The sequence below is a fragment of the Xyrauchen texanus genome, chromosome 4, assembly GCF_025860055.1.
Source record: "Xyrauchen texanus isolate HMW12.3.18 chromosome 4, RBS_HiC_50CHRs, whole genome shotgun sequence".
NCBI classification, from domain to species: Eukaryota; Metazoa; Chordata; class Actinopteri; order Cypriniformes; family Catostomidae; genus Xyrauchen; species Xyrauchen texanus.
This window is the reverse complement of record NC_068279.1, coordinates 16,699,674-16,724,447: the sequence shown is the minus strand read 5'-3', so window position 1 is coordinate 16,724,447 and position 24,774 is coordinate 16,699,674. Positions and strand designations below refer to the sequence as shown.

Genomic DNA, 24,774 nt, shown 5'->3' with positions numbered 1-24,774 from the left:
ATACAACCCCCAAAAGCATAAACACTCACTGTATCTTGACATTAAGGCAGCGGTGATCTAATGAGAATACATATGGTTTCATCTCTATAGCAAAACCTGTTCACAATCTCTCTGCATGTCAAGAGCTACTTATTGTTCAAAACAACATAAGTGAAACCTGTTAGGCTACTCAATACAGTCATTTGTTAATCAAAATGCTTTGGTAATGAGTGAGGTATACCACTGTAATCTGAAGTGATGGAAAAACAACACAACATGGTGTGAGTTCCAAGTATATTCAAATATGTATGATGAACTGTTCAAACAAGATTACCAAAGTTTCTAGGATCACATGTTTTCAAAGGTCTGGCCATGTGACTTGCTCTCATCCACCCATCTGTTCCCCCGTTTTATTTTGACAACTTCTTCCTGCACTTGTTGTTGTTTTAAGCATGTTTTAATTTATGAAAGCACCCTCCCTACTTCAGCCTACTCTCATCATACTTATGAGATATTTTGTTCAATTGCCCAACAGTTCAGTATTCTCATAATTTTTTAACAAGGATTTTGGTTTGACACTGTATACTATATGTGTGTATATATATACACCCCAAGACATTGTGTAAAATCAAAACATATTTGTTATAAGCAGAAAACAGAAAAGTGGCTTATTGCAGTAAAGTTCGATCAGGGGGACTGAGGGTGAAGATAGTCCTTTATCACAGTGTAGATAAACATGAACTGTGACACCAGAAAGTTATTTTCAGTTCACCCAAGTTTGTCTAGATCAGTCAACTCATGTCGATTTAATCACAGATCAGTTTTATGTTATATCCCTGCCATGAGCAAAGAACAAACAAACAGCACTGTAGAATAGTGCAAAATGGCAATAAATCATACTAAAATGCCTTCAGTCAACCGTCCCACTTTTCCTGCATGGGCAGTACTGAGAATACAGCCTGAATGAAAACGTGAGCGTAATATGGCACCAGCCCTTCTATAAATATCCTGACTATAGGATTTTTTAGAGTAATGGAAAGTGTCTCACAGCTCAGATTTTAATTTTTGGGATCAATTACTGTATAACACCTGATGAAAAATAGAAAAGAGGAACTAAAACTGAACTTTTTCAGTTAATGTTGTCCTTTCAGCTGATCAAAGGTGTGCCAGTGTGTGAGAGAATGAGGATGTTATGGGAGAAATGTGCCTCAGTTTGTTCGTGGGAGGGCACTCAGCCTTACAGCCTTTGGTTAGGATTAGGGTGGGGGCGGGGTTAGGATAATCTGCTGTCTCCCAGGAACAAACTGAGACCCCTTTTTACAATGGGTCTCAGTTTGAGAATGAGGGAGGGAAAAGGAGGCATCCTTAGAATACAGTTACGGCCCATCTCAATTCTCCGAAGATGGAATCCCCAAACGGTGCTACTAAATTTAGCCCTGGAAAACAATCTAGCTCTATGCAGGGTGAGCACATCAGTGTGGAAATACAAATATAGACTTTCAAGCCCATGGGACCACACATCCTCACATAAGCACACTGCAAAATGTGCTGTCAAGAACAGCAGACTACAGAAATGGATCAAACACTGTAAATTCATTGTAGCCTGAACACGTCATCTGAATTTCCCTGGACTACTAATTTCAGAACAGCCTCAAAAGTCGCTCTTTAGTGACATCAAGTGGTGAGGATGCGCAAGGACACTTGATTGCACTGAGGGAATTCCCTGGGCCTCCACGGCAGTTGAATTCAGTAATCTGGAAATATATTGACCTTACTGCTTTGTTGGCTATCGTACACGGTAAATATTGAGGTCCAAAATTAAACAACATGCAGATATTTAATTAAAAGCTATTTCCATATCTCCTTTTCAATTCAATTCAATTTTATTTATAAAATTGTTTTCAAAAGTGAGAAATATTATTCAGCTTTAATTTAATTACATTTTTGTTCAATAACCTTCTTCATTTTTTTTTTTTTTATTAAAAGCTTCAGTAGTTTATCTGCTAGATTTAGGCTTTGTATGTATTTATTAATTAGACTCATGACTGGAGGAACTGAGAGTGTTAGAACATCTCAATTATATTGCAAAGAGAATGTCAATTGATAAATCCCTGGAGTTTGAAGTTAAATGCCTATTTTAAGTCAGCAATAAAGATCTCATGGACAATTCTCTCATAAAGTTGCGTGGGTGTGTGTGTATTAGGATGGGAGCATTCTAAACTCTGTGTCTTCCAGCATTAAATCTGCTAGGGCTGGACGTTTCCATGTATCTGCAGTGCTGGGCGGTAATGTGATGTGCTGTAATGTACCACAGGAACAGGTCTTCAAAGCTTCAGGCTCCAATAACTTCTACATGGCCATGCTGCTGATCATCCTCTTCCTCTCTACCCTGCCAGAGATATATATCATTGTCTCCATTACCCCCTCCTTTGACTGTAGACCCTTCAGGTTCTGAGATCATGTTTCTGAATTAAGGAGAAGCATGGTGAAAAGAGATCAGTATGGTGGCCCAGGGGTGCACAATGCAACAAAGTCCAAAGCTAGCAAATAAAACTGAAAACACAATGGAATAAACCACAGCACAACGAAATTAAAGCCACAACACGATGAAAATAAGCCATAGCACAACAGAAAATACACAACACAATGGAAATAAACCACAAAACAACAAAACTGAGCCACAGCACAACAGAAATAAGCCATGACACCATGAAAATAAGACAGTGAACAAGCTGAAGGTGATTGTGGCAAGGAACACAAAACTCGTAAAATAAAAATGTTAGTTACATAAAAATGTTTGTTAATGGGAGAAAAATTACCGTGGGAGAAACCAGACTCACTGTGAGGGCCAGTTCCCCTCTGGCTAACATCATGAATATAATCCCAATATTAATTATGTATAGTGCAAGTCATGGATTAAAATGATTAAACTAAGGAAGTGTCTTATGGTTGGAGTTGACATCAATTCATCCACTGAAGTCCATCGTAATAGACTGAAATAATGTCTGGTTGGCACCGGTTGCATTTAGTCATCATCACTCAGTGACACATAGCATTGGAGTCTGACAGCAACCAGGAATGGAGCTGGATCTGGCTGGCTTTGGTAAACTCGAGATATGAATATACTGTAATAGAATAGAATAATATTAGCGTAGATGCATTACATTTTTTGCAGAGTTATAGATCATGATCACTGTTTCTGGTTCTGGCAAACCTAACTAAAGCAGCCTAACTGAGAGTTGAATGATAAATTAGGTGTATGCCTGGATAAATAGATGTGTCTTTATTCTAAACTTAAACTGAGTGAGTGTGTCTTTGTCCCAATCAGTGTAGCAATTAGGAGCAAAATAGGAAAAGGATCTACCTCCTTTTGTTATAGGAACTATTAACATGCCAGAAATTTGCGATTGTAATGAACGTGATGGAATATAGCGTGGTAGAAGGTCACTTAAGTTCTGAGCAGATAGACCATTCAAAGCTTTATACATAGTTAACAAAATTTTGAAATGAATACAAAATTGAACAGGTAGCCAATGTAATGATGATAAAATGCGTCTAATATGATATTATTTCTTAGTTCTTGTCAGCCCTCTGGCTGCTGCATTTTAAACCAATTGAAGTTTATTTATTGAAATTGCTGGATCAAATTTGTATCTAAATTTCTTGCCGATATTGTGATACAGTATACAGTAAATCCTGTGCCTAGGTCTACATTGCTCAGCATGTCATGCAAACTGTATGACTTTCTTCCCCGGGACACATATGGAATTGCAGAATTATAGCCTCGGTTACCATTCACTTTCTTTTTTCCATACCCAGAATATTAATGGCAACTGAGGTTAAAGTTCTGCCTAGCATCTCCTTTTATGTTCCATGAAGAAATATAGTAATGCACAGGTTAGGAACAACATGAGGGTGAGTAAATGTTGAAGATTCTAAGGTGAATATCTTCAAAAAAGGCTATGAGCAGATGGTATTATATAAACTCTCCACTAGGTGGAAGCAGTAACCTTGGCCTAAAAACAAATCTAAATATGTTTAAAAGGTTTTTTTAAAGGTTCTATGTTGCTATATATATATATATATGAATGAAAGTATATAAAAGTGAGTTAACACTTTGCAATAATGTTCCATTTGTTAATATATTAATCTATTATAATGTTAATCAAAAGTTGTTAATGCACCATAGTTCCTAAACTAACAAGAACTAACAATGAGAAATTGTATTTTTATTAACTAATATTAATCAATGCTGATTGACTGATTATTCACAAAACCCAATGCATTAACTAATGTTAACAAAAGGAACCTTATTGTAAAGTGTTACCACTTTTGACAAATCTTAATCTTATTCGTGACATTTTGTCAAATATCACTTGATTTAAGATCTGCTTAGTGATATTATATATGGTTATACAGTATATGGTTAATTCATAATCGTACTTTCTGAACGATCTAATTGTGTATTTATAGCAAAACGAGGAAAACAAGAATAAGAATAAACTTGCAGTCTTAAAGGCAGGAGCAGGCGAGAAATGGAGGAGAACAACACAGCAACACCACGTTCAATTTGGGTGAGAGCACAGAGAACGGGTCACTAGCGAATTGTTACTTAACACAACTATAAAATGCTATTACATACTGATTAGTTAACACATCATCCTTAGTAGTTAATAGTAGTGACTTAAGTGTTAATGAAGAATGACCTATTAGTTCTGCAGTAATTCCTTATTAGTTATGCATTAAGTAAGATACAGTATTCTAAAGTGTTACCGCCTCTCTCACTCTCTGTCTCTGTCTTTCTCTACACGTCCCCTTTTCTCGGGAATGAATGAAGAGAACAGTAGCTTAAATTAAACAGGGCATCACAGACAGGCTGGACAGAATGGTCACTTTATTCACCCATCACAGGGTCCGCACTCTGCATTTTCAAGACATCTCCTCTACCAACACAAATACCAGAACTCCTGTGTCCCGGGGCCACACATTATCTGGACATATTCCAGGACACCCACAGCAACCACGGATTAACTCAATCTGAAGATAAATACCATAGCTTAAATGCAATATCCTTTCAGATTCTCTGTAGATAGTTGTCTTTGTGTAAGGCTACAACAGTTGATGTAAATATTAAAGCCTCCTGCTTTACACAACATTTGGCACTTATATGACCATTTTTATTTCTTGCTGATATTGTGATACAATATAGAGAAAATCCTGTGCCCAGGTCCACATGGCTCTGCATGTCATACATGTCTCACTGAGGCTCAAAGGCTCAGTGGCTATGTAACTCTAGATTGATAGAACTCTTATCTCTGTGAAAGAGAAATGACTGCTCTTGTTACAAATGGGCCAATCTAGTGCCACATTGTTTCTTAATTTGCATCATTTGTTTCATATATTGAGGTGTGTTTTATATATGTGTAGTTTTATAAATGTTTGATTGATCGATTTGCCAAATGTAACTTTTAGAAATTAAAAGTCTTTCTGAGATTCAAGCTCTTGCATTCTTTCACTAGCAGAACGCTTGCACACTCCATGCAGCCGACACTGCATTCTGAGGGGCTCACTCTGAGTAACCATGGTGGTTTCAGGAATAGTTCACCCAAAAATGAAAATTCTGTCATAATTTCCCTTATGTTTTATTCTAAACCCATTTGACACAAAAGGAGATGTTAGGCAGAATGTTAACCTCAGTCACCATTCACTTTCATTACATCTCTTTGAAATTAATGGTGACTTGGGCTAGTGTTCTGACCAGCATTTTGTGTTCCACTGAAGAAGTTTTACAGGTTTGGAACAATATTAGGGTGAGCAAATGATTTTCATTTATAGGTGAAATAACCCCTTTATACAGAAAGTTTCTGAAATATAGTATGACCTAAGCCCAATAAGAAAGGATAAGAAGCTGCAAAATACACCATCAGCCCCCATAGATCATGAAATGAAATCGTCTGTTGTAGATTGACGACTTGGCTTAGCCCACTGTTATACCTCGCCTCTCCATTTCATTGTTTACCCATTTCCAAATCCATGCATGCTTGATCTTGATCAGCCTGTCAGGTGGCCCACAACATTTCCATACACCGTACTGTATTTTCAAATCTGCTCTCAGCTCTAGGGGTGTCTAGTGTCCTGATGAAGGATTCTTTTCCAACGGCCACAGATTTGGCAGTAAAGTTGCATGTGGCCACATGTCATTCCACAACACACACAGTTCTGTTTTGGGGTTACTCCATGTACCCTTTTATGTAAGGGCCTTCAGACCCACAACATAAAAAAATATCATTTGAGTGTCTCCTTTTAGGATGGAGGTCTTACAATTCTAAGAATATTATAGCATCCTGGTTTCAGTTACACAAAATCTTAAGGATTATTTAGTAGAGAATTGGCACATCAGTTTCATTAACATTGCAAAATGTCATCCATAATTTATGGGCAGACTTCATTAAGTATTTATAGGAGACATTTGAGATTTTGTTTATTTGTTCATTTAGGGAGCCATAGTTAATTGAAACTACTGCTCTGTTTGAATTCACTTTTCATGGCCTGATTCTGCCAAAACATCAAGAATAAGGATAGCATTAATTGATGATAAAATAAAACAGTATTTATTAATCATTTAATTAATTAGATCAATACTTTTAATAACTTTAAAATCTTGTGTTTATTGTTAACCTACTTATGAACGTGGATAAGGACTTTACAACATTATATAGCTTACCTGCTGCTGCCACAGACAAATGTGATGGTCATCTGATCTGTGTGAATGTTGTTCTGTTACCGGATGATATAGTAGTAGACCTCTTGTACATAATTAACCCAACACAATTAATGGCATTCAGGTGCTGTGTCAGAACAAGAAGGTTAGTTTCCTACGATGTGCCAGAATGTTCTGATGACATCTTGCTTAATCCTATATGCTTACTAAACAGATTAGCTCTTCTACTAAGTTCCAAGACTGTGTTAATGAACATTACATGATTGCCAACTATGGAAAAACTGTGACTACACTTCAAGAAAGAATGATTTAATCAGCATTACACATTATTTCACAGTCTAATTCTTTCTGCATTACTAGGTGGAGTTATGCTGTATCCACATTTAAGTTTAAATATAACCCTACACCTATTTCAAAAAACATTATCATTCAGATGTTATACACACATATAATTAGAACTAGAGAATTAGTCCTGCATTTATTTCATTTCATATTTTTTTCTGTTAAATGTTCTGAATTTTTTTCTGTTCTGCTATTGAACATTGTTTTTTGCAGGGATTCGTCATGAAGTTATAATTAAAGCATTTTGAGTTAGTTCAGCTCACTTTCCTTAAATCAACTTTATAGTATTGACATGTTATTTGGCATATACAGGATGTTCCCATCATATTATTGGCTTATTGGTTTTGGGGTTATGTACTGTTGGAAAGTACTTTGATTGTTCTCTGGTTATTTTAACCTTTTATCTGCCCCATTTACTGGTGATTTGTTTACTGGCTCTTACAGCATGGCTTTAGATCTTGACTACCATTCACTGTTGTCAAGGAGACATCTGATGCCTTTGTTTTTTTTTTAGGAATGGAGCACCTGTTAACAGAGACCAACCTGACAGTCAGGGTGTATCATCATCAGCTCTAGATGCCTCACAAGTCTGAATAACAGGACAACTCAAACCAAGAAAATGCCACGCAGAACAAATCAAATTAAAATAACCATAGATAATGGTAAGTAAATTTGAATGTCAAGCAATAATGATGCATAATTAAAATGCATAATTCTGATGCATTTTAATTCAAGTTGTGTGTTTTTGGGAGTATTTCAAGTGGATTAGTAAACTTTGCCAAGCAGTGTCAGATGTACATGTGGAGTTGCTGGTTATGTTATTTACCATTACCTATATTATGCCAGTTGATGTCTCTTATGATTTTAATACTGAAAATCACATGTTTGCTATTGTGTACCATTGGCTTTGTCACGTCAGTATTTCATTAATGGCACTTAAGTGAAACAATTATATGTATTACGCTGTATATTTTAATTTTTCAATGAACACAGCAACCAAAGTGTGTGAAATATATGCATAAATACAACTACACTCAAAAAAATATTTTAGCCTATTTTTAAGAGTATCCATTTCAATTGAATAACAAATTTCCATCTAATTGAATTGAATAGTCTTGAAGAACATGTAATTAATAAAACTTGCATTTTGTAAGATTTATACATTTTATTTTGTTAAAGATTAGGCAATTTTTTTGAGTGTAGTTGTCAGGATGTTTATAATGTACTGTAAAGAAATAGACATAAGAAGCTACTATACAACAAACGGGTTAATGTGAAACATGGGATTATTAATAAAGTGAATGTTTATGTCTGTTTTACAGTTGGAATGGAATGTGATGCAGAATTTGATAGTGGAAGTGAGGGTAAGTCTTGAAGAAGAAGTGTGTTAAAATTTAAGAAGATTTGTACTCAGTTTTACATAATCCTTTAAATTATTCTTTAGAGATAGTTCTCACAAAAATAAAAATGTTGTCATCATTTACTCACCATTATGTTGTTCCATTTATTTATTTATGTTTTACTTCTGTGGAACGCAAAGGGAGATGTAAGGCATAATATTAAGAGACTGACAACTGCCTGTCACTTTTATTTAATATTTTTTCATATAATTAAAGTAAATGATGGCTTGCAAGGCTGTCAGTTCCTAACATTCTTCCTAACATCTCCCTTTATGTTCTATGGAAGAAAGACTATCATGCAGGTTTGCACAATCTGCGGGTGAGTAAATGACAACAGAGGTTACATTTTTGGGTATACTATCCCTTCAAGGATTTTGTCAATATAAATACACAGATGTTTCCTATATCTTTCCAGTGGATTCAAATAAAAGAGCAAAAGGCAGGAGGAAACCAAAGCCTGTAGCTCGGGGAAAGAAATCCAAGCCGGCAGAAAGTGAGGAGAGTGAGGACGAGGAGGAGGAGGAGGCTCCGCGGAAGAGGAAAAGCAGAAAGAAGGAGGAAAGCGAGGAGGAGAGTGAGGAAGAGGAGAAACAGAGAAGAAAGAAAGCAGTGAGTGCGAAAAAGAGGGCTGCTAAGAAAAATGACTCGGAGGATGAGAGTGAAGAGGAGAAGGGAAATACAAGAAAAGGAGGAAGAAAAGGAGCAAGTAAGAAGGAGAAAGAGGAGAATAGTAAGGAGAAGAAAGGAAATGGCAAAGCTGCTGGCAAAGGAGGGAAAGATAAGGAAAAGGATGACAAGGATAAGAAAAAGAATAAAGGCAAACACAGCAGGTGCAGTATTCTTTAGGTCTAAGCGTCTGCATAAATATATCTGTTTTCCTAATATTTTTTTATTATTGTGATTGCCATTATGTAAGTGATATACAGTGCATGTTACTAATATATTCATTATGTGACCAAAATTATGTGGACACCCCCTTCTAATTATCAGGTTTTCACAGGCCATGATGCTATGTTACGCAATGACATTCTAGAGATTTGTGCATTTACAACTTTGAGGAAACAGTTTGGGCCAAAGAAATGAATTACTAAGTCTAGCATGAGAGAACTTGACTGGCCTGCAAAATGCCCAGACCTGAACCCTATACCCCTACTTTAGGATGAATTGGAATTCCGACTGAGAGCCAGACAGAACCCACTGCACAACATCTGTGCATGACCTAATGTTCAATTGTCTGAATGGGAGCAAATCCCCACAGCCATGTTCCAACATCTAGTGGAAAACCTTTCCAGAAGAGTGAAAGCTCTTTTGGAGGATCAACGTCCTATTAATGCTAAGTATTTTGAAAATAAATGCTCAATAATCACATATGGGTGTGGTGTTTGGGTGTCCACATATTGGCCATATATTGTATATATTATTGATAGATTGATTGATTAACAAATTGATTACATTTCTTATAGCCAGACATTTTTGTCACTTCAACCAACAATGCAATATAGTATTTTGCAAATGCAACATTTTATTTTTAAATGATTATTCTTTGCCTTCCAACTGATGATCTGGAAATGCTGTTCATTATCGTCTTGCTGACAAGAATTAATTTTATGCACCAAAACAACACCAGTATCCTTGTGGACAATGCTGTTAAACTGGACTGTATAGACTGCTGACCCTGGGGTCTCTGACGGCTTTGTTCTACAGCAGTTCATCCAACGACAGCAATTCAGATGATGAGTCTATGTCTGAGGGAGAGATGGCACGACTAAAAGAAGAGGTGGAGGAGAAGAAAAAGCTGATAGTGACTCTTCGGAACAAACCCTGGCGCATGAAGAAGAGACTCAAGTACCTAAAGTAATATGGATTTCCCTCCTCAATCTATGTTAATGATACTATCGCCTCTTGAGTTGGCAACCACTACCTCTTTTGATGTTTAGTTGTTTAGCATGAGTTTCATGTTTATTTGCTTCTTTAAAGCTTACAAGTTGCTGTGCTGCTGCTTTCTTAAATCTTCTGAACTCTTGGTGCACTTTAAGCTGGGGTTTAAAGGTGCTCTTACTGGCTACATATTCCTTATTATGAAAACTGGTATGGGGGATATTCAAAATCACAAATGTTTGGAGAGTTTTGCTGCCAAAATCAGTCTGTGCTTACAGGTGCACTCAGTAATTTTTTTCCCTTTAAAAATGTTTTACTCCTAAAGAAATGAATTGTAATTTTGACATGACCACTCACATGAGATGAGGACTCTAGTCTTATCAGTATTCTTATAAAAGCTGTTTTATTCTGCATGGGGCAGGGGCGCCCTCATGGGGGCTGCCATATTAGAATCACATGACCAGCTGAACACTACTCGCTTAATCTCAATAACCATTATGTTATTGGACACTTTCCCTCATGGATTAAATTAATCATGGCTGATTGTGAATAGTGAATTTCTACAATGGCATCTGTAACTGAAAACTATTGATTTTGAATGACGCTGCATCCACACCACTAAGTTTCACTTTAAATCCAAGATAACACAAGCAAAAAGTTATTGAGTGCACCTTTAAATTTTAATACACTTCCTCCAGTGGCTTAAGATGGAAGAGCTCCAATTTCCATGTAAAATGTTCACAGAGTAAATGATATATTTTATTAACTCTACCCCTAGCACCAACCCCAAGCCTAAACGTAATTATCAGAGCCATAAAAATGTCATTTTAAAGCAAAAATGCAACCTTTGAATTGTGCTCAATATTGTTTATAAAAAAACGATTGATTCCTGGTTACTATGGGACCAGATCCCCGGTCTTGGAAGTTGCTCGCAAAACACACTATTAGTAGCACTAAAGGGAAATATGCTAATGTAGGTGGCACTTCTTTCATGATACTCAAATAGGAATTTGAGAAAATGCAGAATTTTATGGACTGTCAGCCTCAGTCACTACTTTTAATTTTATGGGGAAAAAAAATGCAGTAAAAGTAAATGGTGACTGAGGCTGTCGGTCCCTAAAATTCTGCACAACACACTTTTCTTTTTGTGTTCCATGAAGTCATACAGATATGAAACAGATTAAATGATGACAGAATTTTTACTCAAAAATCCTTACTCGGTAAGAAGATTCAGGAATCAACATTATCCAAAATGTATTTGTACTTTGAGATAAAACACTTGACATTGATACTATGCCAATGCATTCATTACTCAGTGGCCTCTGCCTGAACCTTTACCTCAGACTGCCCAGTGGAATTGACCTGTGTGGGTGACAAGTGAGAGTTTGGACAAGTGCCCTCCGAAGATAGTAGAGACAGACACTCTGCCCAAGAAAGCAACAGTAGTCTGGGCACTGGAGTTGTAGGGAAAGAAACTTTGGCCCCAGACAAAGATCACTTTCAATTGGCAAAGCTTCTAAGGGAGTACAGTCGAGGTTACCTCTTGTAGAGGTATGCTACAATTTTATGAGCCAGGTCTCCCAAGCAACCAAATTGTCCCGGTTGCTAGGGAAGGTAGAGTCACATGGGGTAACCTCCTCGTGGTCATGATTAGTAGTTCTCGCTCTCAATGGGATGCGTGGTAAGTTGTACATGGATCGCGGAGAATAGCATGAGCCTCCACATCCTGCAAGTCTCCGCGGTGTCACGCACAGCGAGTCACGTGATAAAATGCCCGGATTGACTGAGACATGTCCTCCCCCACCCGGATTGAGTTGAGTAACTGCACCACCATGAGGACTAAGCAGTGGGAATTGGGCATGCCAAATTGGTGAGAAAAGAGATGCTTTGGGGGTTATCATAGATTACACTGCAGTTTAATTGCTGTAATTCCCTCTGTATGGATTTAAAGGGATACAGTAGTTCACCAGCAGTAATGTTGAGATCTCCTAAGTTATTCAATGTCCATGCTTTTCCATCCTCACCCCACATAAAACATTAATTAATGTGTGCTTGCCCTCTCATAGCTCTCACAAACCACTTTCAGTCTCCATCCCATCTGCACTATTCACATTCATTATGCATCAATGAATTAATTAATTGGCTGTAGGATCAAGTTACAGTGTTTGAAGGTTGTAAGTGAAAGATTATATTTTCCTTGGTGTCGTCTCTGGTGCTTACTGCACAATGCTGAATGGTCATACTGTTTAACTTCGTAATACAAGCACAGTCAACAAATATCTCAATGGATTGGTCTTTCCCTGTTCTACATGTATGCAGAACACATGTACAGAAATGTGAATGCTTGCACATTTGTTTAGATACTGTGTCATACAAGTGAGAATTCAGAGTCACTCTGAATTAAATTTAATTTAAGAGTTTATTTCTGTGTTAAAGGTATAATTCAACCACAAATCTAAACTGATCATTTACTCTCCTTCATATTGTTCCAAACTTGTATGACTCTCTTTCTTCCACGTAACACAAAAGATGTTAGGCAGAGTGTTAGCCACGGTAACCATTCACATGAATTGCTTCTTTTTTCCATTCAGTGAAAATGGATGGTGAGTTTAATATTTGGCTAACAGCTCCTTTTGTGTTCCACGGAAGAAAGAGAGTCATACAAGTTTGGAAAAAAATGAGGGATTAGTTTTCATTTATAGGTGAACTATCCCTTTGATACAATTCTCAATTTGTATTAACTGTTAGAGAAGCTCAAGAGTTTGTGGAGAAGTTTGAAGGGGCCTTGGGAAAAGGAAAAGGGAGGAGACTCTATGCATTCAAAGTCATGATGACCAAGGTACAACCCTACATGTCTCATATTGATATGTTTATGACCATTAAATAAACTCAGTTACCTAACTTCATAATTCCTTCGTTGTTTTCCAGAAATTAATTAAGTTCAACAGAGACTTTGAAAACTTCAAGACAGCCTGCATTCCCTGGGAGAGCAGGATAAAAGAAGTAGAAAGTCTGTTCATCTCTTTGTTTAATTATCTGTTTATCAACATTTGACTATACATAGATGTAGGACAGTCCTCTCATCTGTTTCGTTCTCACAGGTCACTTTGGGTCATCTGTTGCCTCCTATTTCATTTTCCTTCGGTGGATGTATGGACTAAATCTTGTACTCTTTGGATTTGTGTTTGGACTTGTTGTTATTCCCGAGGTAAGATGTGATGCTAAGGTCTATGCTTAAAATCCTTAAAGGTATATTACAGGTTTAATGCACGATAAGCTCAATCGACAGCATTTATGGCATTATGTTGATTACAACAAAAATTGGTTTTGACTTCTTTAAAAAAGAAAGAAAATCTGGGTAATGCTGAGGCACTTACAATGAAAGTGAATGGGTCAGTCCGTAAACATTAAAATTCTCACTTTTATTTTAAAAGTATATCCACACGACATACACAATATGCATGTTAGCATGATTTTAGAGTGAAAATATTGCTTTCTTACATTTTCTGTGTAAAGTTGTCAAATTTTACAAATTTAATTAGTAAATTAGTTTGTGAGTGCCTCACTGTAACCTCTATTTCCTTTTAACAAGGAAAAGGAGCCACGAGTCAAATGTGTGTGTGTGTGTGTGTGTGTGTGTGTGTGTGTGTGTTAATCAGCATTATGCCCCAAATGCTGCTGATTAAGCTAAACTTGTACTGAACCCGGAAAATTCCTTTAATAGGTACTTTTGTTTCAACAATATATATTTCCATTAAGACATTGATCATATAAAGAAAGATCAACATTGACTTAAAGGGGCTCTAAATATTTTTTTATGTTTTGCTTGATGATACAACAATTGCATTGGACTTCATACTGACATCTGTTGGAATGGTTACAGGAACACGCAGAAGCAATGTTTGCCATTGGTTAAATACTCTATTCGTAGATATGTTTGACACCCACATACATTTATTTTGCATTAGAAATTGTCTGATTATGTGGGGTGGTGGGGGTAAGGTGGGGTTCTAAGGTAAAGTGAATTGCATTCAACTGGTAATGTGATCTCAACATGGCAACCACTATGAGAGAGTGCCACCTTACATAGAATAAAATAGATTTGTCTAATCCACTTGACTTGAGTCAATCTCATGTTAGAGTACATAATTTTTAACATATTCTTTCTATCACTGGAGGTTCTGATGGGCATGCCTTATGGCTCCCTTCCCAGAAAAACGGTCCCCAGAGATGAACATGACAGTGCCATGGACTTCTCTGTCTTATTTGAGTTTGGAGTAAGGATTTTATTTACTATTAATCTCATAGCAGCCTATTGGCTTCTATGTTGAAATCATCTGTGAGGTTACTTTTGATGTAGACTGCTCTTTTAAAATTGTTTTTGTTATTATTTGTTTTTTCAGGGTTATTGCAAGTACTCTATTCTGTTTTATGGTTACTACAATAATCAACGAACCATTGGATTCCTGCAGTTCCGGCTACCCCTATCATATTTGTTGGTTGGTGTTGGGATATTTGGCTACAGTCTGATGGTGGTTATTAGAACGTGAGTCTAACTACTATAGGAAAACCTCATAATGCAGCAAAAAAGGTAACCCTATATGATGATGTTTTCCAAATGACAGAGCTCTTGCTGTTGATGGTGTGGACTTAATGACTTATTTCCTTTTCTTAAAGGAATAATTCACCCCACAATGTCATAATTTTCTCACACTCATCATGTCATTCCAAATCCACATGACTTTCTTTCTTATAGGGAGCACAAATGCAAAATAAATCATGAATATCCCGGTCTGTGTTCTCAATACAATAGTTGTAGATAGTGATATACAGTATTTAAAAGCTTAAAAACAAAACAAAAGCTTCATAAAAGTAGTCCATGCAGCTTGTACGTCATATTGCAAGTCTTCTGAGGGCATACGATAGATTAACGTGAGAAACAACCTGAAATTAATCAGCACATATTTCATTGAAGATCTTGACGTCTGAGGATGTCATGTCCATGAGGGAAGTTTGTTCAGTGTCCATTGATCAGGCAAATAACATTTTTGGTTGAACTATCCCTTTAACAAATCACATGCTTTCTTCTCTTAGAATGGCAAGAAATGCCAATGAGGGAGGAGATGGAGCAGAGGAAGGTTCCTTCACCTTTTCCTGGAAGCTGTTCACTAGCTGGGATTACCTTATAGGAAACCCAGAGACAGCTGACAACAAGTTTGCCTCCATCACCACAAGCTTCAAGGTTAAAGACAACATCATGGATTCTGCCTATAGTGTACCATATAACAGAATCAAAGAGTGATCTAGTCTGCACCTCCAGACTGATCACATCTATACTTGCTTGATCAAGTTGAGTCTTATAGAACTAATTCACAGCAGCTCCATCTTTGTTTTTTGATGAGAATGACAATGAGGCTGTGAGGGATAGACATAGAGTCTGTTCAATGGTTTGTACTGCAGTTTAAATTGTTTTTGGATCATTCCACAGACAAAACATTGAAAAAACATCTTTCCAAGAACATTCATTAGACAAAAAAAAAAAAAAAAAACTCCTGACATCATTAGTTGTGGAAAATCAGATGTGATCTTGGAGCTTTTTACAGCTTCATACCATGTGATTGCCATTGAAGAGATGGTAGGTCTATCCCTCATAGCTTCATTGTCAATCCCTTTAAAAAAATGGCACTACTGTGAATAAGGTTTGTTGGTGGACCTTAAAAAAAGTTGAAAAAGATCAGAATGTTCTCTTTTTCTTCGCTCAGGAATCTATAGTGGATGAGCAGGAAAACCTGAAGGATGAGAATATTCACCTACGCAGGTTTCTACGTATCATAGCCAACACTCTCATCCTGTGCTGCTTGGGTGGAAGTGGATACCTCATCTATTTTGTGGTCAAAAGATCTCAAGATTTTTCCAAAAAGGACAGGAATGAATTGACATGGCTTCAAAAAAATGAGGTACCCGTTAATAATTATTTACATTTTAAATTGTCCCTTTAAATTGTGACTGTTTTTTATTTTAGGGGATAGTTGTCTGTTGTCAAATACACACCCTCATGTTGTTCCAAACCCCAATGACTTTATTTCTTCTGTAGAACACAGGAAGAGAAGTTCTGGAGAAAGTTAATACTGCTCTTTTTTCCATACAATGAAAAGGAAAGGGAACTGAGGCTGTCAGCCACAAACATTCTGCTTAACATCTCCTTTTGTTTTCCACAGAAGTAAAGGATGTTTTAACCCTTTAAATTTGAGCAATAGTAATATCTCATATTTTTCATATATTGAGATGTCCTCATGAAGGTAGAATAAGTTGAAGCTTATGTTTTAAAGTTATCAGAGATCTGAAACCATGTTTTCTCCATCGATCAGGTTGAAATTGTCATGTCACTGTTGGGCTTGGTGTGTCCACCTCTGTTTGAGGTTATATCGGAGCTCGAAGAATATCACCCTCGAATTGCACTGAAATGGCAGCTGGCTAGAATCTTTGCACTCTTTCTGGGCAACCTCTACACTTTCCTGTTTGCGCTGTTTGATGAGGTCAATACTAAGGTATGACTAGATTTTTCTGTGTTCATGAATATAAGAAAGAGGTGATATTACTTGAATGGGATGCATCTTTATAGGTTCGCTACCTATGCTGGTACATTTTGTGTGAATAATTTCTCTTGTATTATATGTTCACAGCTTGAAAATGAGAAATTTATAAAAAATGAAACCATCTGGGCTCTTAATGAATACTACACCAACTACACCTTACAACACAATGTTACGGAAAACATTCCCCCTCCAGACATTGCCCCTGCTGATGTCATCAGGGGTCCCTGCTGGGAGACAGAAGTTGGCATTGTAGGTACCGTCATCACCACCACTGTCATTACACCGTGTAACAAATTATTATAATTTTTTTGGTTCCTGGGTAGTGTGTTATTTCCAAATTGTTTTTGCCTCAAAAGTGTAGAAAATGGCTATTATTCCCCACAAGCTTTGCTTTTGTGACCAGGACAGTGATTGTGTGAAATTTTCCAGAACATTACAGATAGATTCAGTGCTGAGTAAACTTGGAGTAACTTCTAGACCTTTCTAGAACTTTCCAGTAATATTAATAGTAGTATAAATACAGGGGCCTTAAGACAACCAGTTCAGTTAGTTCCAGCTGCCTAAGTGGATACATATTTGCATTTTTCTGAGATGGCATCAAGAGGCTGCAAGCATCCGGCAGATGCATTTTGCTATGTCTGCGGCCAATTTATCAAGACAAGAGCGAAAATGTACTCCGTGGAATCATCTTCTAAGATGTGTGAGACCTACAAGGCATATTTCGGCATGCCTGTCGGGGATCAAGATAAACCCTGGGCACCTAATTTCACCTGCGAGCACTACAAAAAATATCTGGAAGGTAAGATGGACAATTGTTGCTCTGAATTTTATGTTATAAAATTTTGAAATTGTTAAAATGTTAAAAGTTTTTAATTTTAAAATGTTTTACAACTTACAATGTTATTGAAAAAATATATAATATATGAAAAATGTTGCGAGAATATCTTACACATTAGTCATGAGTGAAATAAATGTATTTTTGTAGGATGGTATAGAGGGGTAAAGCGTGCCATGAAGTTCGCTATCCCAAGAATTTAGTGGGAACCCACTGACCACTCAAGCAATTCCTACTTCTGCACAGTGGACCTTTCCAAACTTCGGCCTGGCAAGAATGCACCTGTTATCACGTTTCCGGACCTTCCTTCATCCATCGCCCCAGTGCCACACTGCCATGAGCTCCCTGTCTCCTCCTCCGGAGAGAGAGTAGAAGAGAGCAGCAAGTCAGAGAGTGAGGAAGATGTTGTAGATCCAGATAACAATTTCAGAGGTGGAGCTGAGGAAAGAAACCCATACTACCCCAACCAAAAAGACCACAATGACTTGATTAGAGATCTTGGTCTCACCAAGTGCAATGCTGAGCTTTTGACGTCTAGGCTCAAGCAGTGGAACTTGTTGGATGAAAGTGTGCAAGTCGCAGATCAGAGGAAGTGTCAACTTCCTTTTTCCAGCTTCTTTACCCATCAAGATGTGCTCTGCTCCTGCCACAATGTTACGATTCTGTTCGAGGCAATCGGAATCTCCTGGAACCAGAACAGCTCTTCATTGACAACTCATCCAGGAGCCTCAAAGCTGTGCTGCTCCATAATGTTAACAAGTACCTGTCTCTTCCCAGGCTCACATGGTGCACCTCAAAGAGGATTACAACAGCATCAATACCTTGCTAGACACCTTTAATTATGATGAGTACATTTGGGGGCTGATTCGTGAAAGTGATTTACAGTATAATCGTAAATCTTGAAAAACTGCTCACTTCTAAATCTTAATATTTATAATATAAGGCTTAATATTGTTGTGCTGTGCCTTTTGCATTGTATTGTAGCTTTTTCGCTGTGTTGTGGCTTTATTACAGTTTTTTCGCTGTGTTGATGCTTAATTTCATTGGGAAGATGTAGAAATGGCAGTCCCGTCTTACAGCAGTGGGGATTTCTTTAAGACTGCAAGGGAAGCTCAGCTTCCCCTATAATGTCAAAAAAATAATGGTCAAATATGTACTATTGTGTAAACAATTTATTGACTAAAAATGCGTTAGAACACGTTCATCTCGAAGACGAGTTCGTTCAGAATCAGCTTCATTACATATAGCAGGTCGGTTGACTCGATTTACTTCTCATACATTCCCGTAGCGTCAGTGCATTTCCCTGTTGAAGCCGAGCGTCCATTGACTTCAACGGGGCTGCTCTGAACAGTTTTTTTCAGTGCTCCGAAAATAGACGGTCATTGGATAAATGCTGCGATTATGTCCCGCCCACGGACGCTCAGCGTCTCTGGGGGTGAATGAGGAGTGGGCTGGCCCGGACTCCGGGCTTCCGCGTGATGATTGGAGGATCTGTCGAAAGACTGCATCTCCTTTTGATTGACAGCGAATCTGTACTATAAGAAGTCACTGAAGCTATTTCGCGCTCAGTCCCATCGCGGATTTCTCAAGTGTAGTCGAAAGACAAACTGCTGCAACCTATTTCTTTATATTTGTTTGCCGAAATTGCTAGTCAATTTGCATAATACATTTCACACAATTATACACCACATTCCTTGTTTCAGTTTTACCAAGTTTAATATATTTTGTTTTAGAGCGTTCGTTCGTTCGTTCATTCATAGGGCAGAATTTACTTTTAAATAAGTTTATAATGTAGGCCGAAAATGAGCTTCCCCTCTTTGAAAGACCAGCAGCCGCCACTGTCTTACAGGTAAAAGAGCCAATCACCTTCTAGATATAGACATGGCCTGTCAGTCAACTTAAGAATGCACATGCGCATTAGTTGAACCTGCTTATTTTAAATATTTTCTTTAATCGTAATCTTAACCAACCGTTTTGGAGATTTCAGTCTTTTCCCATTCAAGTTTTAGATTGGTTTGTTTCCTATTTGTGGAATAGGGCATTTTTTATGAGATGTCCTCCTCTTCAACAATAAATTGTGGTGTTCCGCAAGGATCCTTGTTAGGGCCAATCTTGTTTTCTCTATATATTGTATGTTACCGCTTTGTTCTTTGATTCGAAAATATAAATGTTCATTGGTATGCAGATGACCTACAGTTGTATTTGTTGTTGAATCCTAATGATCTCACAAATTTAATTGTTTTTCAAGCTTGCATAGCAGATATAAAAAATTGGATGTCATGTAATTTTCTTCAGTTAAATACTGATAAAACAGAGGTTGTTATAATTGGTCGTGTTTTTGAAAGTCAGATTGAGTCAGCACTTAATAAGGTGGTCCCAAATATTCAGCAGGTGGTGAGAAATTTGGGTGTCTATTTTGATACTAATTAAAATTTGTATATCAGGTTAAGATGTTAGTTCAGTCTTGTTTTTATCAGTTAAGGATGAGACCATGCTTTTATTTCATCTCGTCTTGATTAATGAAATGCCCTGTTTTCAACTTTAAATCAATGTACTTTTGCACGACTAAAAACACCAGTTTTGGCTACCTTGCATTGGCTGCTAATTCATATTAGGGTTGATTTTAAGATTTTATTAAGCACAAATAATTCACTACATGGTGTAGCGGCAGAATATTTAGCAGAACTTTAAAGACCTTACAAAACAGTTAGACCTTTTAGATCTTGTCATGAACTGTTGGCGTTTCCAAGATCAAGATGCAAAACAAAAGTGATAGAGCTTTTGTAGTAAAGCCCACACGATTATGGAACAGCCTGCCCTGGGATATTAGATCTGCTGAATCTGTGTCTGTTTGTGAAACTTTGTAACCTTACTTTTACAACTTTATGAATGTAATTTTTTACCACTTTACTGTGTTTAGTGAAGCACTGCTAAATTGCTAAAAGGTGCTATAAAAATAATTTTTTTGTTATAAAGTTATTATTATTCAAGTACATAAGAGCTGTACTTTTATGCTGGTTGTTTACATTGAAAATAGCTGCTCTGCCTGCCCGGGAGCATTCCAAAGATGGTCACAGAATGTACAGAATTGCCTTAAAAAATGACTTTGGTTGTGGCTTAATTTCATTCTGCTGTGTTTTATTTCATTTGTGTTTTCAGCTTTAATTTGCTTTGCTAATTTTGTTGTGGTGTGCACCCCTGGGCCACAGTACATGTTACAAAGAAAATAATTAAAAAACAGCACAGATGGACATAACGTTTTCAATGTGAACGGCCTCATACAGTACAGGTCACCTGCCACAAAATCTGCCACTGCGTAAAAGTACCCGCATTTGGCCAAGCGGGTATCAATTTCATAGCGTCATAAAAATCTTTGAGAACTGTCAACAACAGCCAATTATTTTCATTCATGTACTTAAAATTTAATTGTCTCACTTTTTATTTCCTGCTGTTTATTTTTCTTATAGGAGTTTGTGAAGCTCACTGTATCAGATATTCAGGTGTCATATCTGACCATTCTGATTGGGGACTTCTTACGGGCCATGATAGTGCGATTCCTCAACTATTGCTGGTGTTGGGACCTGGAAGCTGGCTTTGTACGTTCATCATCAAACCCTGCTATTACTCATGTTTAAGATCACTGTAGAAACACTAGATCTCTAGAACAGGATAACCTCATCTAATCACACATTTTAGTTTAGCAATGCTAAAAGTTCACATCAAGAACAGGGTAGAGATCAGGAACTTGTAATATGGAAACAGTATGGTCTACAGTATTTACAATAAGAGATGTTTTGTGCCAAGAAATGACTGTGCTCCATATAGCTATGACCTCTCGCCCTCATTTTCCTGTCACTAGATATCTGTAGCATACTACTCACTCATCCGAGGTCAACTGAACACCACGTGAGGTGGCAGGATAGGCGATAGGGCAGCTTCACAGAGAGACACAGTACACCATTCAGGGCACTTAATTACAGAGATAGAGAGAGTGACATCTTTTGTTGTGTTGTCCTCAGAGCAAACAGATACTTATCCACATGTGTGTGCGCGTGTTTGTGTTTCTGCAGCCATCTTATGCAGAGTTTGACATCAGTGGTAATGTACTTGGACTCATTTTCAACCAGGGAATGATCTGGTAAGAAAATTAGGGGAGTGAAAAGGCAGCATCTATGCCATTGACTGTTTAAAGATGTCGGTGGTGCAGTAATGTGTGTGTGACATAATAAAAATAAAAATGCACAAGGTTTTGTGTTTGGGTTATGTTAAGAGTTAGGGAATAGAAAACATCAATGGCTCAGCATGAAAACAATAGAATGGAAAATATCCAACATGATAGAAATGTGTATGTGTTTCAGGATGGGTGCGTTCTATGCCCCTGGTCTGGTGGGTATAAATGTGTTGCGTTTGCTAAGCTCTATGTATTACCAATGTTGGGCAGTGATGGCCTGTAATGTTCCACATGCGAGAGTGTTCAAAGCCTCGCGTTCTAATAACTTCTACATGGGACTGCTCCTCCTTGTCCTCTTCATGAGTCTCATGCCTGTGGTTTACTCTATTATGACTCTGTCACCTTCCTTTGACTGCGGACCATTCAGGTAACACTTCAACCCGCAAACACACATATGTTCTCACAATGAACACTGTAAACTCAGACATTGCATTGGTCACTCTTATTTTTCCTTTATATCACCAATTCCCTGAGAAATTTGGAATGAGAAAAAACATGACCCTTTGTAAATGAACCATTTATGTCAACAGTGGTAAAGAAATGATGTATGATGTGATCACGGATACTATAGAGAAAGACTTGCCTGCCTTTATGGGAGACATCTTCAGTTATGCTTCCAATCCAGGCCTCATAATTTCTGCAGTCCTGCTCATGGTGTGAGTTGTCACTTAAAGGCTCAGTATTTTTTTCCTCATCACATGACTAGCCGATCTATCTATCTATCTATCTATCTATCTATCTATCTATCTATCTATCTATCTATCTATCTATCTATCTATCTATCTATCTATCTATCTATCTATCTATCTATCTGTCTGTCTGTCTGTCTGTCTGTCTGTCTGTCTGTCTGTCTGTCTGTCTGTCTGTCTGCCTGCCTGCCTGCCTGCCTGCCTGCCTGCCTGCCTGCCTGCCTGCCTGCCTGCCTGCCTGCCTGTCTTATGTACTGTATGCATCTGCTCCCTGATAGGTTGGCTATTTATTACCTGAATGCTGTGTCCAAAGCTTATCAGAAAGCTAACATGGACTTAAAGCGGAAAATGCAAATGGTTGGTAAACTTTTTAAGTAAATTCTGATAAAGTGGTTTGACATCAACATCAACAGCATCAGCTATTTGTTTCTTTTTACCTGCTGTATCATTTAGCAAAGAGATGAGGAAAAGAACAGGAGGAACAACAAGGACAGCACCAATCAGGTGATGAAAGACCTGGAAGATCTTCTGCCCAACAAGTCTCTGATTCCACCTCCATCGACTGAGGAGATTGGTTAGTGGGCTAAATATCTAGTTTAACTATCCATGACTTTGTTGTGTCTCTGCTGTTCTTGTATACTTGAAGAAAATTGTAATAGCTTCCCCTACTGGTGATCCTACTACAAGTCTTTTTGTAAAAAGCACCTCTGAACTCTTGAAACACATTTTTCATTTTTAAACTTGATAAGAGTGTGCAACTGTCTTGGTTGTTGGATGTTCCTTGGATGAACTCTGCATTTTCATTGCAGAGAAACCATCAGAACAGCTCAGCAAATCACTAAAGGTGACAGGAAAACCAGGTGCTGCAGCCAGTGGGAAAGGGGTACGTGTTCAGAAGGAAGTGTCTTTGGCTGCAGCAAATCCCCGGGCACCAGTGACTCGCCCGCCTGGTCCCAGGGCACCCGGGCATCTCCCAGGTAATGGCCTTGGACCTCCACCAGGTCAAGGGACAGGAAGAGGAAGAGGTGGACCACCACCGCCACGAAGATACTGAAGAATGTTTATAGACACACACACACCTAAAAAAAAAGAAGCCACTCACTTGATATGCACACCAATCACAATCATCCACATTTATCAGTCAATTATTTTTAATTTTTTAATTTATTTTTTTACATTAAATATGGAACCCAAACCAAATTACATTGTACTCTGTAAAAAAAAAAGAAGTATACTATATGTTCAGTTAAGAACTTTTAACTTGATCTAACCCTTACAAATTATTTTCATTGTTTTGAAGTCATCTTGATTCGGTCACATTAAATAATATTTTTTACTTGAAAATAACCAGTTAATTTAGATGTCTCCACATAAAGCAATTTTTTTCAAAAGATTCTTGTCAAAAAAATGATTCTTTATAGTGTGAGGAGGCCCCTTACTTGTAAATAATCTTGCATAAAATGTAAATGTAAAATGTATTTATATGTTTCTTTATATTACTGGAATAAAATGATTTTAGTTGAACATATATGTAGTGGTTAATTCCTTAACACATGTCACCCTAAATAACAGACTCGGGCGTCTGTTATTAACAGATAACAGACGCCAGAAGAAACCCATAAGTCACAAAGCCCAGTAATATTCTGACACACAAAATGTACTTTCAGTTTCTACTGGGCAATTAAAAGTAACAGGTTTTTATTTGTATTTATTTTTATTTATTTTAGGATTCTTCCCTCCTTGACACTTGCATGCTTAAGTTATCACAGGGCACAGGGCTGAAGGGGCACAAACTAACGCGGGGCTAGTTGTACCACACGTGGTTTAAACGTTTCCACACACACTGGTGAGACTAAACATCTGTTTACTTGTTGCCATATCAACGCTGAGATTAAAAACAATTGCGGAAAATTAAAAAAACGTTCAAATATATCGCCAAAAGTTCATTTAAAAGTAGCAAAAGTAAAAATTCACATGAAAGTAAATTTTCATCTCTGCTTTTATTGTTTATTTAAAACACCAATTTTAATCATTTTAATGTCCAATCTTTTAGCTAGCATGTTACATAGTCTTTTAATTCTCAGATAGCCAGCAGAAGTGATC

At 37.4% G+C, this 24,774-nt stretch overlaps 1 protein-coding gene across 1 annotated transcript; it reads left to right on the top strand.

Moving 5' to 3' along the window:
- The first annotated feature begins 7,661 nt into the window (after positions 1-7,661).
- LOC127643067 (transmembrane channel-like protein 2-B) lies at positions 7,662-23,980 on the top strand. Its single transcript, XM_052125619.1, has 20 exons — positions 7,662-7,704; positions 8,365-8,406; positions 8,858-9,272; positions 10,147-10,296; positions 13,069-13,159; positions 13,249-13,330; positions 13,422-13,528; positions 14,499-14,597; positions 14,724-14,866; positions 15,415-15,562; positions 16,083-16,277; positions 16,689-16,868; positions 17,004-17,165; positions 21,219-21,347; positions 21,822-21,889; positions 22,110-22,349; positions 22,513-22,638; positions 22,950-23,028; positions 23,125-23,245; positions 23,481-23,980. Exons 1-20 carry the CDS (start codon positions 7,662-7,664, stop codon positions 23,723-23,725), a joined length of 2,865 nt encoding a protein of 954 aa, XP_051981579.1. The 3' UTR covers positions 23,726-23,980.
- Positions 23,981-24,774: the final 794 nt, after the last annotated feature.

Coding starts and splice junctions, on each gene's coding strand:
- LOC127643067 (XM_052125619.1), top strand. CDS start 7,662: ATGCCACGCAGAACAAATCAAATTAAAATAACCATAGATAATG. Junction 14,867..15,414: donor CTGATGGTGGTTATTAGAAC/GTGAGTCTAACT, acceptor TTCTTCTCTTAG/AATGGCAAGAAATGCCAATG. Junction 22,350..22,512: donor TTTGACTGCGGACCATTCAG/GTAACACTTCAA, acceptor TTATGTCAACAG/TGGTAAAGAAATGATGTATG.